This window comes from Vulpes vulpes, chromosome 13, assembly GCF_048418805.1.
Source record: "Vulpes vulpes isolate BD-2025 chromosome 13, VulVul3, whole genome shotgun sequence".
Classification (NCBI taxonomy): Eukaryota; Metazoa; Chordata; class Mammalia; order Carnivora; family Canidae; genus Vulpes; species Vulpes vulpes.
The window spans coordinates 146,706,499-146,718,531 of record NC_132792.1 but is presented as its reverse complement, the minus strand read 5'-3'; the positions used below and the strand labels follow the sequence as shown (position 1 = coordinate 146,718,531).

The 12,033-nt window shown below is 34.5% G+C and overlaps 1 protein-coding gene across 4 annotated transcripts in view; it reads left to right on the top strand.

Moving 5' to 3' along the window:
* The window catches only part of CEP350 (centrosomal protein 350), a 149,648-nt gene that overhangs the window by 116,276 nt on the left and 21,339 nt on the right, over positions 1 to 12,033 (top strand). For all 4 annotated transcript variants that reach the window (XM_072733260.1, XM_072733261.1, XM_072733262.1 and 1 more), the window contains 4 exons: positions 2,567 to 2,727; positions 5,200 to 5,336; positions 7,620 to 7,702; positions 9,266 to 11,259. In XM_072733260.1, coding sequence (XP_072589361.1) covers positions 2,567 to 2,727; positions 5,200 to 5,336; positions 7,620 to 7,702; positions 9,266 to 11,259 — 2,375 coding nt within the window. The remainder of the gene's footprint in view (positions 1 to 2,566; positions 2,728 to 5,199; positions 5,337 to 7,619; positions 7,703 to 9,265; positions 11,260 to 12,033) is intronic.

Sequence of the window (12,033 nt, the reverse complement as noted above, 5' to 3'; positions counted from 1 at the left end):
TCATTTTGGAAGGGGGACAAAGTTGAAACTAAATCTGTGGGAGTATAATGGTCCTGTTTACAATTTTATCAAAGTAATGTCTCAAGTTTTGGAAGCACATAAAAGTTTATCAAGCTAAAAGGAACACAGTTTTAAAAGATGCAAAGGTATGGGTTTATACTTCATTTTAGAAAGGTTTTAATTTTTAGGTCAGCCTGCAGTCCTGTTCCTAATCATTATACTAGAATCATCAATTGAATCTCTACAAAGCCTGTCACTAAGGATTCAGGGTCTTTTAACCCTGAAACCAATTGATTGACTTTTTTTTCAGAAATTAAAAAACAAAACAAAACAAAAAAAACAAGGGAGATAGTTGCTCTTTCCCACCCACCACCATTTTTTAGTTTTAGACCAAAAAATATATTACCTAAAATGTAGCTACATAAAATGTTTGTCTTAAGTGAGAATGAACCCTACCACCGTTTATTGAGCTTTTATGGTAGTCGTGGTGCTGTGCTGTATACTTTATCCACCTTACTTAATCTTCATATCAATTCTAGAAATTGGTAGGGGTCAACCACCTTATGGACTACCAGTAGTAGATCCAGAATTGAAAATGGCTTTTACTACTACATTATTTTGTGAGTGTTGATCAGTAAATAGTGAGCTTTGCCCATATGAAGGTATGATGCCACCATGGTATAAGATGGGTATAACTTTCTTGAGATACCTTAGGTCCGCAACATAGAAGTGACAGGAACTTGGATTTCATTATTTCTAATCCAGATACTGGGATCACATTATCAAAAAAGACTATCCTCCTTTTGCACTTAAATCAGTTCCATAACTAGTTCTTGTGCAATTTAATCTGAAGTACCTGATAAACACCTGGTTATTTACAGCATAATGTTGTAGTATACATCTGAGTCTTCAGATATGTATACATAGTATTTCTATTTTAATAGTACTTCTATTGCTGTTAAATGTCTCACTCAACATTAGTGTCTGGAAATGACACCATTGTGTGATTTTAGGAAAAGGTGTGAGGAATAGTCATTTTTATTCTATGTAATTTCCAGGTGAAATGAAATAAGTATCTTTAAATAATACTATTTTCATATCAAGTGGCACTTATTATAATGAAATGTCTTTTTCATGATTTTGTTATGACTGGACATCTACTTTGTGTATGTGTGTGTGTAGGGAACTATTGGGAAGAAAATAAGATTTAACTAGCTTCATTTCAGTTATTTTAAATATTTTAAGAGCTTTTAAAGAATGGTTACAGCAGAGTATATTTCTTTGAAATTTCTCTCTTTCCTTTTATGTGGTATTAAGACATCATCTGATGATTCACCATCAGTTTAAAATGACAGAATTTCAGGGCACCAGGGTGGCTCTGTTGGTTGAGAGTCTGATTCTTGGTTTTGATTCAGGTCATGATTTCAGGGTTGTGAGATCGAGTCCTGAAGTTGGGCTCCACACTCAGTGGAAAGTCTGCTTAGGATTCTCTCTCCCTTTCCCCCTCACTCTGCTTGCACACTCCCTCTCTCTTTCTTTCAGATAAATAAATCTTTAAAAAAACAATAAAAATAAAATTACAAAATCTCAGGGTGTCTGGGTGGCTCAGTTAAGTATCCAACTCCTGATCTAAGCTCAGGTCTTAATATTAGGGTTGTGAGTTCAGGCCCAATGTTGGGCTTCATGGGCATAGAGCCTACTTTAAGAAACAAAAAAAAAGAATTTCAATTTGATTTTAATATGACTTAAAAACAACTAAGGGGAGGGACAGGTAAATATTAATTATCTTATCATTAGGGAATAATTCCTTACAATTTCCAAATTTCTCTAACCTAAAAGTTTTTCAACTTCCAGTTGCTTGTCTCACCAAGACAGGATACCTTGAGAGATTTATTTGCAATTTCAAATAGTACAATTAGAAAGTGAAGATAAATAGGAGGAGACTCCCCTCCTCACCCAACAGAGATTTAGGGGAAAAGTGGGGGGATGCAAATCACTAATAAATTTTTTTCAAAAGCTCAAATTCTTTAATTTTAAATGATAGATTGACTTTATTTAGGTGTATTATTTGCACTGCTGCTTTTCATTAATAGTTATTGAATTAACTATTTTTAAAAAGATTTATTTACTCACTTGAGAGAGAAAGGGAGCGAGGGGGATTAGGGGCAGAAGGGGAGAGAGAGAGAGAGAGAATCTCAAGCAGACTTCCTGCTGATCTGGGAGCCTGAATTAGAGCTCAGTCCCAGGATCACAAGTTCATGACATGGTCCAAAATGAAGAGTCAGTCACTTAACCAACTAAGCCACCCAGGTACCCCAAATAAACTATTCTGAGTTAGGGATCCCTGGGTGGCTCAGCGGTTTGGCGCCTGCCTTTGGCCCAGGGCATGATCCTGGAGACCCGGGATTGAGTCCCACGTCGGGCTCCCTGCATGGAGCCTGCTTCTCCCTCTGCCTGTGTCTCTGCCTCTCTCTCTGTGTCTCTCATGAATAAATAAATAAAATCTTAAAAAAAAAAAAAACTATTCTGAGTTAAAGCTAAATAAAAGATTTTGTATCTCTTTCAGAAACAACATCTGACCAAAGTGACATTGAAGGTAGAATCAGAGCCCTAAAGGATGAGTTGCGGAAAAGGAAATCAGTTGTGGACCAGCTGAAGAAGGAACAGAGAAAACGGCAGAAGGAAAGATTGAAAGCCCAAGAAGCCAGTCTGATCAAACAATTAGAGGTTAGACATAGTAGGAAGAGGGTTTAATATAAAGGCTAATGTATATGTAAAGTCTAAATGTTTTTAATATTGTTAATAAAGTAATGGATTAGAAGTTTTCAGTATTAGTTTGGTACATATTTTAACCTCTTTTTAAAAAATCTGAGGCTGGCTATCTAAACTCTTGCTTAAAATATTAAACATTAAAATAATAAATCTTATGAAGTAGTAAGTAAATATTAAAATCAAGTATTAAAGATTTTTTTCCTGAATAAGAAAGGTTATTAGGCCTATGAAAGATTTATATCCATGCCCTCTGAAGCAAAGAATCATTAGATAATTCTATTTAAAAAAAAAAGATTAATAATTCTAGCTATTGAAATTATTACTACCTTTTTAAAAACAATTTGTTTTTTAAGCACTTTATTAAAGTGATTCTGTACTACTTGAATGGCTCCAAAATGATGATTATAAACTTGACTCTTCTCCCAAGTTTTAGCAGCCTTTCCTGATTCTATCCCAGGCTGGAAACCTGGTTTTGATAAGTTCCTTATTCTATTTTCTCCTATCCATTTGATCACTGGGTCCCATTAATTCTTTTTTTTATAAATCTTCTTGCTTGTCATTTTCCATTCCAACTGCCATCACACTATTTGGAGCCTCATGACCTCTCTGCATAGCCTCTGGAATGTCCTTGTCTCTGGTTGCTTCCCTGTTGCTTGTATACCTTCTGCCAGCCTAGTGTTCCTTAAATGCCACATTGATCATAGAATCAGTTTAAACTTCCTGCTCCTCACAAGATTTCCTTCTCATGGAGTTACCAGGGAAGACCATTCAGCTTCTATATGAACACTTTCAGTAATCAGAAATTTCAGATTTTGAAGGCAGTTGATATCATTGTTGGACTTTAGGTTCTCCAAATGTTAGAAAGCTTTTGTTATGTTTAGCCAGTATTTCTGTCCCTGTAATGGTCCTTGTTGTGGTCACACCAAATATGTGTTCCTCTTACCTATATTAGTTTAATCATCAGATATTTAAGTGCCTATTTGTATACCAGGAACTTAGCTAATAACGTCACACATATTCTTCATTTATCCTTAAGCAACAAGGTATGGCTTTACTATCCCTTCTTACAGATGAGGAAACTGAGTTTCAAGGAGATTAGTGGTATTCAGGAACACAGCTCTTAAGTGGTAAAGCTAGGATTTTAATATATCTCTAATTCTGAATTTTGTACCCTTACCATTATGCTACACTATCTTCCACATGGAAAATAAGGCTGTTAACAGATGTGGAGAAAATAGACATTTACATAGGTACACGATATAGAGAAGGGAACAGGGATTGTAACTTGCACAGATGTTTAGAAGTAAGAAAAGTGACTAAGGTAGAATGGCCATACTAGCAAGATCATGTTGGAAAGTAGTGGGAAACACAATTTAAAAATAAAGATCATGTTCAGGACTTTAGAATCAAATGAGTTTGGACTTCAGGTCAGCAGTCTTCAACCTGACCACACATTAGAATTAACTGAGGAGCTTTTTGAAAAATATGAATATCCAGGCTCACTCCCAGAAGTATTAATTCATCTAGGATGGGGCCTAGGATTTAAAAGCACTAGTGTAGGTAATGAGGTGCCATTGAAAATTAAATGAAATGCTTAGATTGAAAAGCCTTGCACAAAAATGTTCATTAATGGATATGCCAACCAGAAAGATCTCTAGAAAAGTGCCATAGAATCCATGTCATTCAGCATTTTATTAAGTGGTTTACAGACAAGAGAAAGTTCTGTATTTAGGTTTTAGAATTACAGAATATGTTGGAGAAATACATAATATATAGCATTTCATATACAAAATCATTTGGATTTTATATAATCACAAATGTAATAAATCAACTACATTCATGTAAGTATAGCTCTTACATCAGAATTCAGAGGAAGATAATATGGATAGTGAAAGTTGTAAAAGTAGGGATTTTAGCCCAAGTGTTAGGGATCTATAGCAATTGAGTAGCATGTGTATATTCATTCATTCATTCTTAATATTTAGTGATAGCCTGTTTGGGACCAGACACTGAGTAGGTATTGAACATACAGCATTAAACAGAACAGATGTAGTCTCAAATAGTGATGTAAAAGTAGGAATTTTAACCCAGAAAACTAAGAAATATAGTAGATGAATTATTGCTTCATAGGTATTAAATGTCTGTAGAGTGGAGACTTTGTCATTTCCTAATTGATTTAGGATTATAGTCACACATTTTGCTTATTATACATAGACTATTTTAAGAAGGATCTATGAGTAACTATTTTTTTTTTCTATGAGTAACTATTGATAGCACTCTAGGGAATGATGTGATATTGGGAGAAAGATTTTTTACATTATATCTTCTTCACTGTTTGAATATTTTATCATAAAATATACTATTTTCTAATTTAAAATAGTTTTTTAAAATTCTGTATAGTGACTCCTCTGATTTTTCTAAACTTAGTCATATGATGAATTCATTAAGAAAACTGAAGCAGAACTTAGCCGAGATTTGGAAACATCACCAACAGCCAAGCCTCAGATTAAAACACTCTCCTCAGCTTCTGAAAAACCCAAGATCAAGCCCCTCCCGTTACACAGGTAGAAATTTGTGATAACTTATCTATATTCTGCCTTCTTTGAGAAAAGTTTGTGAAAAGCATAAGACTTTTTTAGTAGAGCTATCTTTTAAGTAACTGTGAAATTGTAGAAGTAAAATTAATGGTTAATATTTTTATTTTCACTAAAGTAAAATTGTTATGTATGATATAATCAGATCAAATGGTATAAGGTCCAGATTTAAAAATATATTTTGAATTCTGAAATCTGGTGGTTGCAATGAAAATAGTAGCATTGTAAGTTGTTATAGACCTTTTGAAAAGCAGTTTGTCAGTGTTTCAAAAGTAAAAAACAATCTGTGACTTTTGACTCAGTAATTCCACTTCTGGAAACCTACCTTGAGAAAATATGGGCTACCAAAAATCTGTGTTATCTAACATCCTTTATCAATATAACACACTGGAGCTTGGTATATCATTGAAACCAAGCATAATAGGATGTTGCTAAAGTTAGAATAGACTGGAAAAATAAAAAGTAAATTGTGAAAACCTTGAACTCAGTCATTCTTAGTAGTATCCACTTTACTTTTCAGAAGAGGTGAAGCCTTTGAAGGTTTTTAAAGAAAATATTTAGGAATTTTTTTGTCTGTTACAAAAGTAATGTATACTCATTATAATTAATTTCACATTACCTGAGTTTGAATCCTGGCTTCAATACCACTTAGCTATTTAACTTTGTCAGGAAAGTTATTTAATCCCTCTATGCTTTGTTTTTTTTTTAGTAGGGATTTATATCCCTATAATAACACCTGGCTAATTAACTTCTTATGAGGGTTAAAAGACAACTTAGAACAGATGTTAGCATACAGTTAGCACTACATATTAATTACTATTATTATTTTTATTAGAATACTGAAGGAAGCAGTAAAAAGAAAGCCTTAAATTATATACCCGACTACCTCAAAATTGCAAATGTCAACAGTATTTCCTTTTAGGACTTATTATGCTTAGATTTTTATGTGTATTTTTTCATTGTTATAAACTTTACATTTTGTTTTTAGATTTCTACATAATATACTATTGAATGGTTTTATAGTTTTATTTTCTAGGCTATTGGAGGATTTTAACCAGGGAATGATACAATCACATTTGTGTTCAGAGAGATTTTTCTGACTACTCTATGAAGGAAAGATAGAAAAGAGTAAGCTTGGAAGCAGGGAGAATAGGAGTCTAAACCAGACCTCAAATAATCAGTGATAATAAGAACAGAGGAGATAAATTTAGAAATATTTAAGAAATAGGGGCATCTAACTCGCTCAGTGAAACATGCAACTCTTGATCTTAGGGTCATAAGTTTGAGCCCCATGTTGGGAGTAGAGTTTATTTTTAAACAAAAAGAATTTATCCTTAAAAACACTTAAAAAATATTTAAGTAGACTTGACTAATTAAAGTTCTAGATAGTGAAGCAGGAGAAATCTAGAATGACTTACAGATTTGTCTTAAGTAGTTGCTTGAGTCAAAGTTCCATTAACCTAAATGGAAAACTAGAGATATTCTTTTGTGGGAAGTGTATAATTTTCATTTTAGACTAATTGTGCCCATAGTTGACTTAAGGGGAATTATACAGGAAAGAGATCAGGGTGAGATATATGGGGATGATCAGCATAAAGATGGTGGTTGAATTTATTCAGAGAGAATAAAAGGGAGCCAAGTACTAAATAGGATAAAATAGCATTTAAAGGCATTATAAAGAGAGTAGAAGACAAATACTGTAACTTCACAAATAAAGAGAAGGCAAGAAAATGAAGAATGTAATTTTTCCTGTTAAAGAATAAGAGAGGGGCAAAATTTTGAGGCTTATGGCATAATTACAAGCTAAGAGGAAAAAATTAGTTGAAGGACTAAAGATGATAGGAAAGAGAATATACATATAATTGAAGAGTACCATTAATGATCGGTGGAACTGTGTGAGATTTTAGGCAGAAAGAGGTTCAAACAGTCAACTTTGAATAAGGGTGAAGGACCCCCTTTTTTCTTTCCTGCAGATAAGGAAAGGCAGATAAGGATAGCTATGAATATAGATATATTTGTAGATGGAAAATTTGACAGTAAGAAAGTTCATGCTGGTGGACTCTGTTTTTCTCACTAAAGAAGCAAGATCATCTACTGAGAGTGATGAAGGCCAGAAATAGGCTTGATGAAAGTGACAGGATGGGACACCTCCCGGAAGCAGAAGTAGTTGTCTAAGACTTGACGGCTTTTTGTTACTAGTTATTGTAATGTCAGCAATACATTTGTTTCTGCTCATTAATTTTTCTGTTTCAGATCTGAAACTGCAAAGAACTGGAAATCACTAACAGAATCAGAACGCTCCAGAGGATCGTTGGAGTCCATTGCTGAACACGTTGGTATGTAACTAGAAAAAAATAATTCTGTATCTACAAAAACTATGGATTTATGCAAATGCCTACACAATTCTACCTCTGTATTTTTTTTTATTAAAAAATGAATTTCTTGGGGATCCCTGTGTGGCTCAGCAGTTTAGCACCTGCCTGGGTTCCTGGGATCGAGTCCCACGTCGGGCTCCCTGCATGGAGCCTGCTTCTTCCTCTGCCTGTGTCTCTGCCTCTCTCTTTCTCTCTCATGAATAAATAAATAAATAATTTTAAAAAAATTCTCTACAGGGCAGCCCCGGTGGCCCAGCGGTTTAGCTCTGCTTTTGGCCCAGGGCATGATCCTGGAGACCCGGGATTGAGTCCCACATCAGGTTCCCTGCATGGAGCCTGCTTCTCCCTCTGCCTATTTCTCTGCCTCTCTGTGTCTCTCATGAATAAATAAATAAAATCTTAAAAAAAAATGAATTTCTTAAAGATAGTAATTATTGGGATTTTAAGTTACTTTGATATTTTAAAGTGATTTGGTTATATATAAATTTTGTTAATAAGTCTTTTTGTCTCAAATTCATGATAAAAACTGAAGCATAAAGGCATTACTCTAAAATGGCTGAATGTATCATTGGTTTCATTAATCAGATTTTATAACTGATTATATATTTTTAGCCTATACTGTTGTTCAGAATTAAGTGGTCATATATATTTTTTCAATTTAATCCAAAGAAATATAAGAATTATTGAAAATAAAGTATAATTCAATGAGGAAATAAAGCTGAGACATAAAATAGCCTACTTAGAAGCAATGACAAAACAGATTTGAATTCAAAACTTTTAATTCTTGATTTGTTAGCTCATCAAATCTTTTTTTCCCTTCATTTTAACTCTTAAAGTGCTTTATTTGAGGTACCTGGGTGGTTCAGTTGGTTAAACAGCCAACTCTTGATTTCAGCTCAGGTTAGGGTCCTGGAGTGGAGCCCCACATCAAGCTCTGCGCTCAGTGGGGAGTCTGCTTGAAGATTGTCTCTCTGTCTCTCTGCCCCTCCCCCTAGACTTGAGCACTTTCTCTCTCAAATCTTTTTTTAAAAAATGCTATATTTGCAGAAATAATTATCTTTTTTCTTGTGTTTTTTTTTTACATTTGAGAGCTTAATTGAATTCCTCAGGAAAATTCATTCTTTTTGAAGTACATATAGAATACTTCCCTTCCTTCCTTCATTGTTTTTCTATATGAAATATGTATATAATATCCATCGTACAGTTCTGGTTTTGCATGGTTGAGGATGATCATGCAAATCAGTGTCTCCATAAACTGAGAGACATTTTTCTACACTTTATAAGTTAAGACAACACTTATGAAATTATTTCAAAATTTAAATTTTCAGTCATTCTATTCTGGATATTGTTGGTTTAATATATTCTTTTAAAGGAAAACCTTACCTTATACAGTAACCAAAACAGGTTATATTTATTGACCAGAGTTTTTCCTAATGAAGATTTAGCTTTTATTTAACCTTTCATTCCCGAAGTTAAAAGATTGTGGTTAAATAATTTTGATATGATTTTTTCTTTTCCTTTAAGATGCTGCATTGGCAGGTTCCGAGAGATCAGTACCAGAAAGGTCACTGTCTGCATATGCAAAGAAAGTGATTGAATTGGATAGACAAACAGAAGAGCATTTCCAGACTTCGTCTCCAATTCTTAGATCATCAAGAACTAGAGCAGAATCTGGAGATTCTCTGGAAAACGTACCTTCCTTACCTCTTCTCAAAGAATTGAATGTCTCTAATAGAATTCTGGATGTGTCAGATGCCAAGGTTGAGGAAGACTCTAGTCAAAAATCAGAAATACAAGAAGTAGACTATACAAAAGTGGAAGAAAGTGTGATTGAAGAGGCCTATTCGAAACAATCTAGGAAGTCTGATGTCTTACTGAAACTAGACCTAGAACAGGGAGACTCATCTGAAATTCTTTCAAGGAAAGATCTTTCTTTAGATTCTATAAATGTTCAGAAAGACTTAGTTAGATTAGCCATTGAAAATCTTCATAGAAAGGAGTTGAAAGAGTCAGATCAAGATATGGATCATAGTCCAAACATCCAATCAGAAAGAGACATTCAGGAACAAAAGAACATAAAGGAAAGGGACTTATCTTTGTTAGAACATCTTTTTGCTCCTAAAGAGATTCCATACTCTGAAGATTTTGAAATGTCTTCCTTCAAGAAAGACATTTCAGCTGAATTGTACAAAGATGACTTTGAGGTGTCATCTTTGTTGTCACTCAGGAAAGACTCTCAGTCCTGCAGAGACAAGTCACAGCCAACCAGGAACTCTACAAGTAGAGCCATTAGCTTTGGCAGTGATGATGAAATCAGTGAGTGCCTCAGTGAGAAAAGCCTTTCTGTTCAGAGCAGTGTCCACTCTGAGAGGCTGTTAGAACTCAAGTCCCCTACTGAACTTATGAAAAGTAAGGAGCGCAGTGATGTAGAGCATGAACAGAGAGTTACAGAAACCCCTTCCTTGGTTTCAGTTTCTGTGGCAGATGAGTTACATGATTTCCACATTGGTGATAGGGTGTTGATTGGCAATGTTCAGCCAGGAACTCTTCGATTCAAAGGTGTGACTAGTTTTGCAAAAGGATTTTGGGCTGGAGTAGAGTTGGATAAAGCTGAAGGAAATAACAATGGAACATATGATGGCATTGTATACTTTGTGTGCAAAGAGAAACATGGTATTTTTGCTCCTCCTCAAAAAATATCTCACATTCCAGAAAACTTTGATGACTATGTAGACATAAATGAAGATGAAGATTCTTACTCAGATGGACAGTATCAATACTATAATCAAGAACAAAAAGATACAGTGGATTCCAAGTTTGATAAAGAAAAGGACGCAATTGATTATTTTTATGAGAATTCTCCATCTAGTATGCACAATATAGAAGCCTCACTTGGTAGAAGCCTTAAAATAGAAACAGACAACATTCAGGACATTTCCGGGGTACTTGAAGCCCATGTTCACCAGCAGTCTTCAGTGGATTCACTGATCTGTTCACAGGAAAACAAAAACCTTGTTTCTAGTGCCACAGAAAAGATCTCCATTGCTGTAGAAGACGATACTTTAGATAATACCTTTTCTGAAGAATCAAAGAAGCAACAACAGTTTACAGAAAGGGAAGAGAACCTATATCCCGAGGTGTCAGAGAAGCTTTCTACTCCACTTCTGGATCTTTTAACAAGAGAAAAGAACCAATTGGAAGCCCAACTGAGGTCAACTCAAAGTGAGGAAAAAAAGTCAGAGCAACAGCTAGAAAGAGTCTCTTTACTGACAGACAGTTTACTAACAGTCTTTGTGAAGGACACAGTCAATCAACTACAAGAAATCAAAAAATCTAGGAATGAAAAAATCCAGCTTAGCAATCAAGAGCTTCTTGATGATGATCAAAAGAAAGTTCTACCCCAAGCCCTATCCCCAGATCTTGAGGAACAGTCATCAATTGCTCCAGGTTGCTTCTTAAGGTCTGAATTGGAAGATGAAAAAGAAGAGATTTCTTCACCAGATATATGCCCCAGACCTGTAAGTATTTTATCTAGACAGAATGTCAATTAACAGCTCTTGAGAGTTTTTTTTTTGTGACGTGTTATTTGATAAAAATCACTAGTACTAGTTTTTAAAGGCCTCATCGCTATTTTCCTGTCTGAAGTATAATTGTCCTCTGTTATGTCATGAGTGGTCACTATAGGGTTGTCACAGACACTAGCAGCTTTATGCTGGATTGATGACCCTTGTTTGCTGTCCGCAGGTTAGAGTCCCTTCCAGGATTCACTGAACAGATTTATTTCCTGGAGCTTTCCAGTGGTTCTCAATCCAGTTCATTTTGCCTATGAAATAATTTGTCCACCTAGCTACTCAGTCATAGTTACCCTGAAGATATTAGCAGTTGTGATGTTGATTCTGATAAAACTGAAATATATCCACTATGACATATACTCAGACCATCAGCTTACTTAGGTGCCCATGGACATTTGAACAAAAGTAATGATTTTGAGTAACTTGAGCCAGATAATCACCAAAGGTGAGAAATTTTGTATACCATTAACATACCCCAGAGACAAAAAAGTCCCTCAGAAAACAATGATAAATCAAAAAGAAAAAAAACAACTAATCAATAAACATTGTATAAAAATTCAAGTATAAGGCTTATGTAAGCACAGTTATGGGAAACCAGGTAGTTTTTTCTTAACTTGTTAATTGGCAGCCACCATATTGTTTTTATTTTGCTTATAGAGAAGTAATAAATATACAAATAATATATTTGCTTTGTCTTTAAGAAAAAAAAAAAAACCCAAA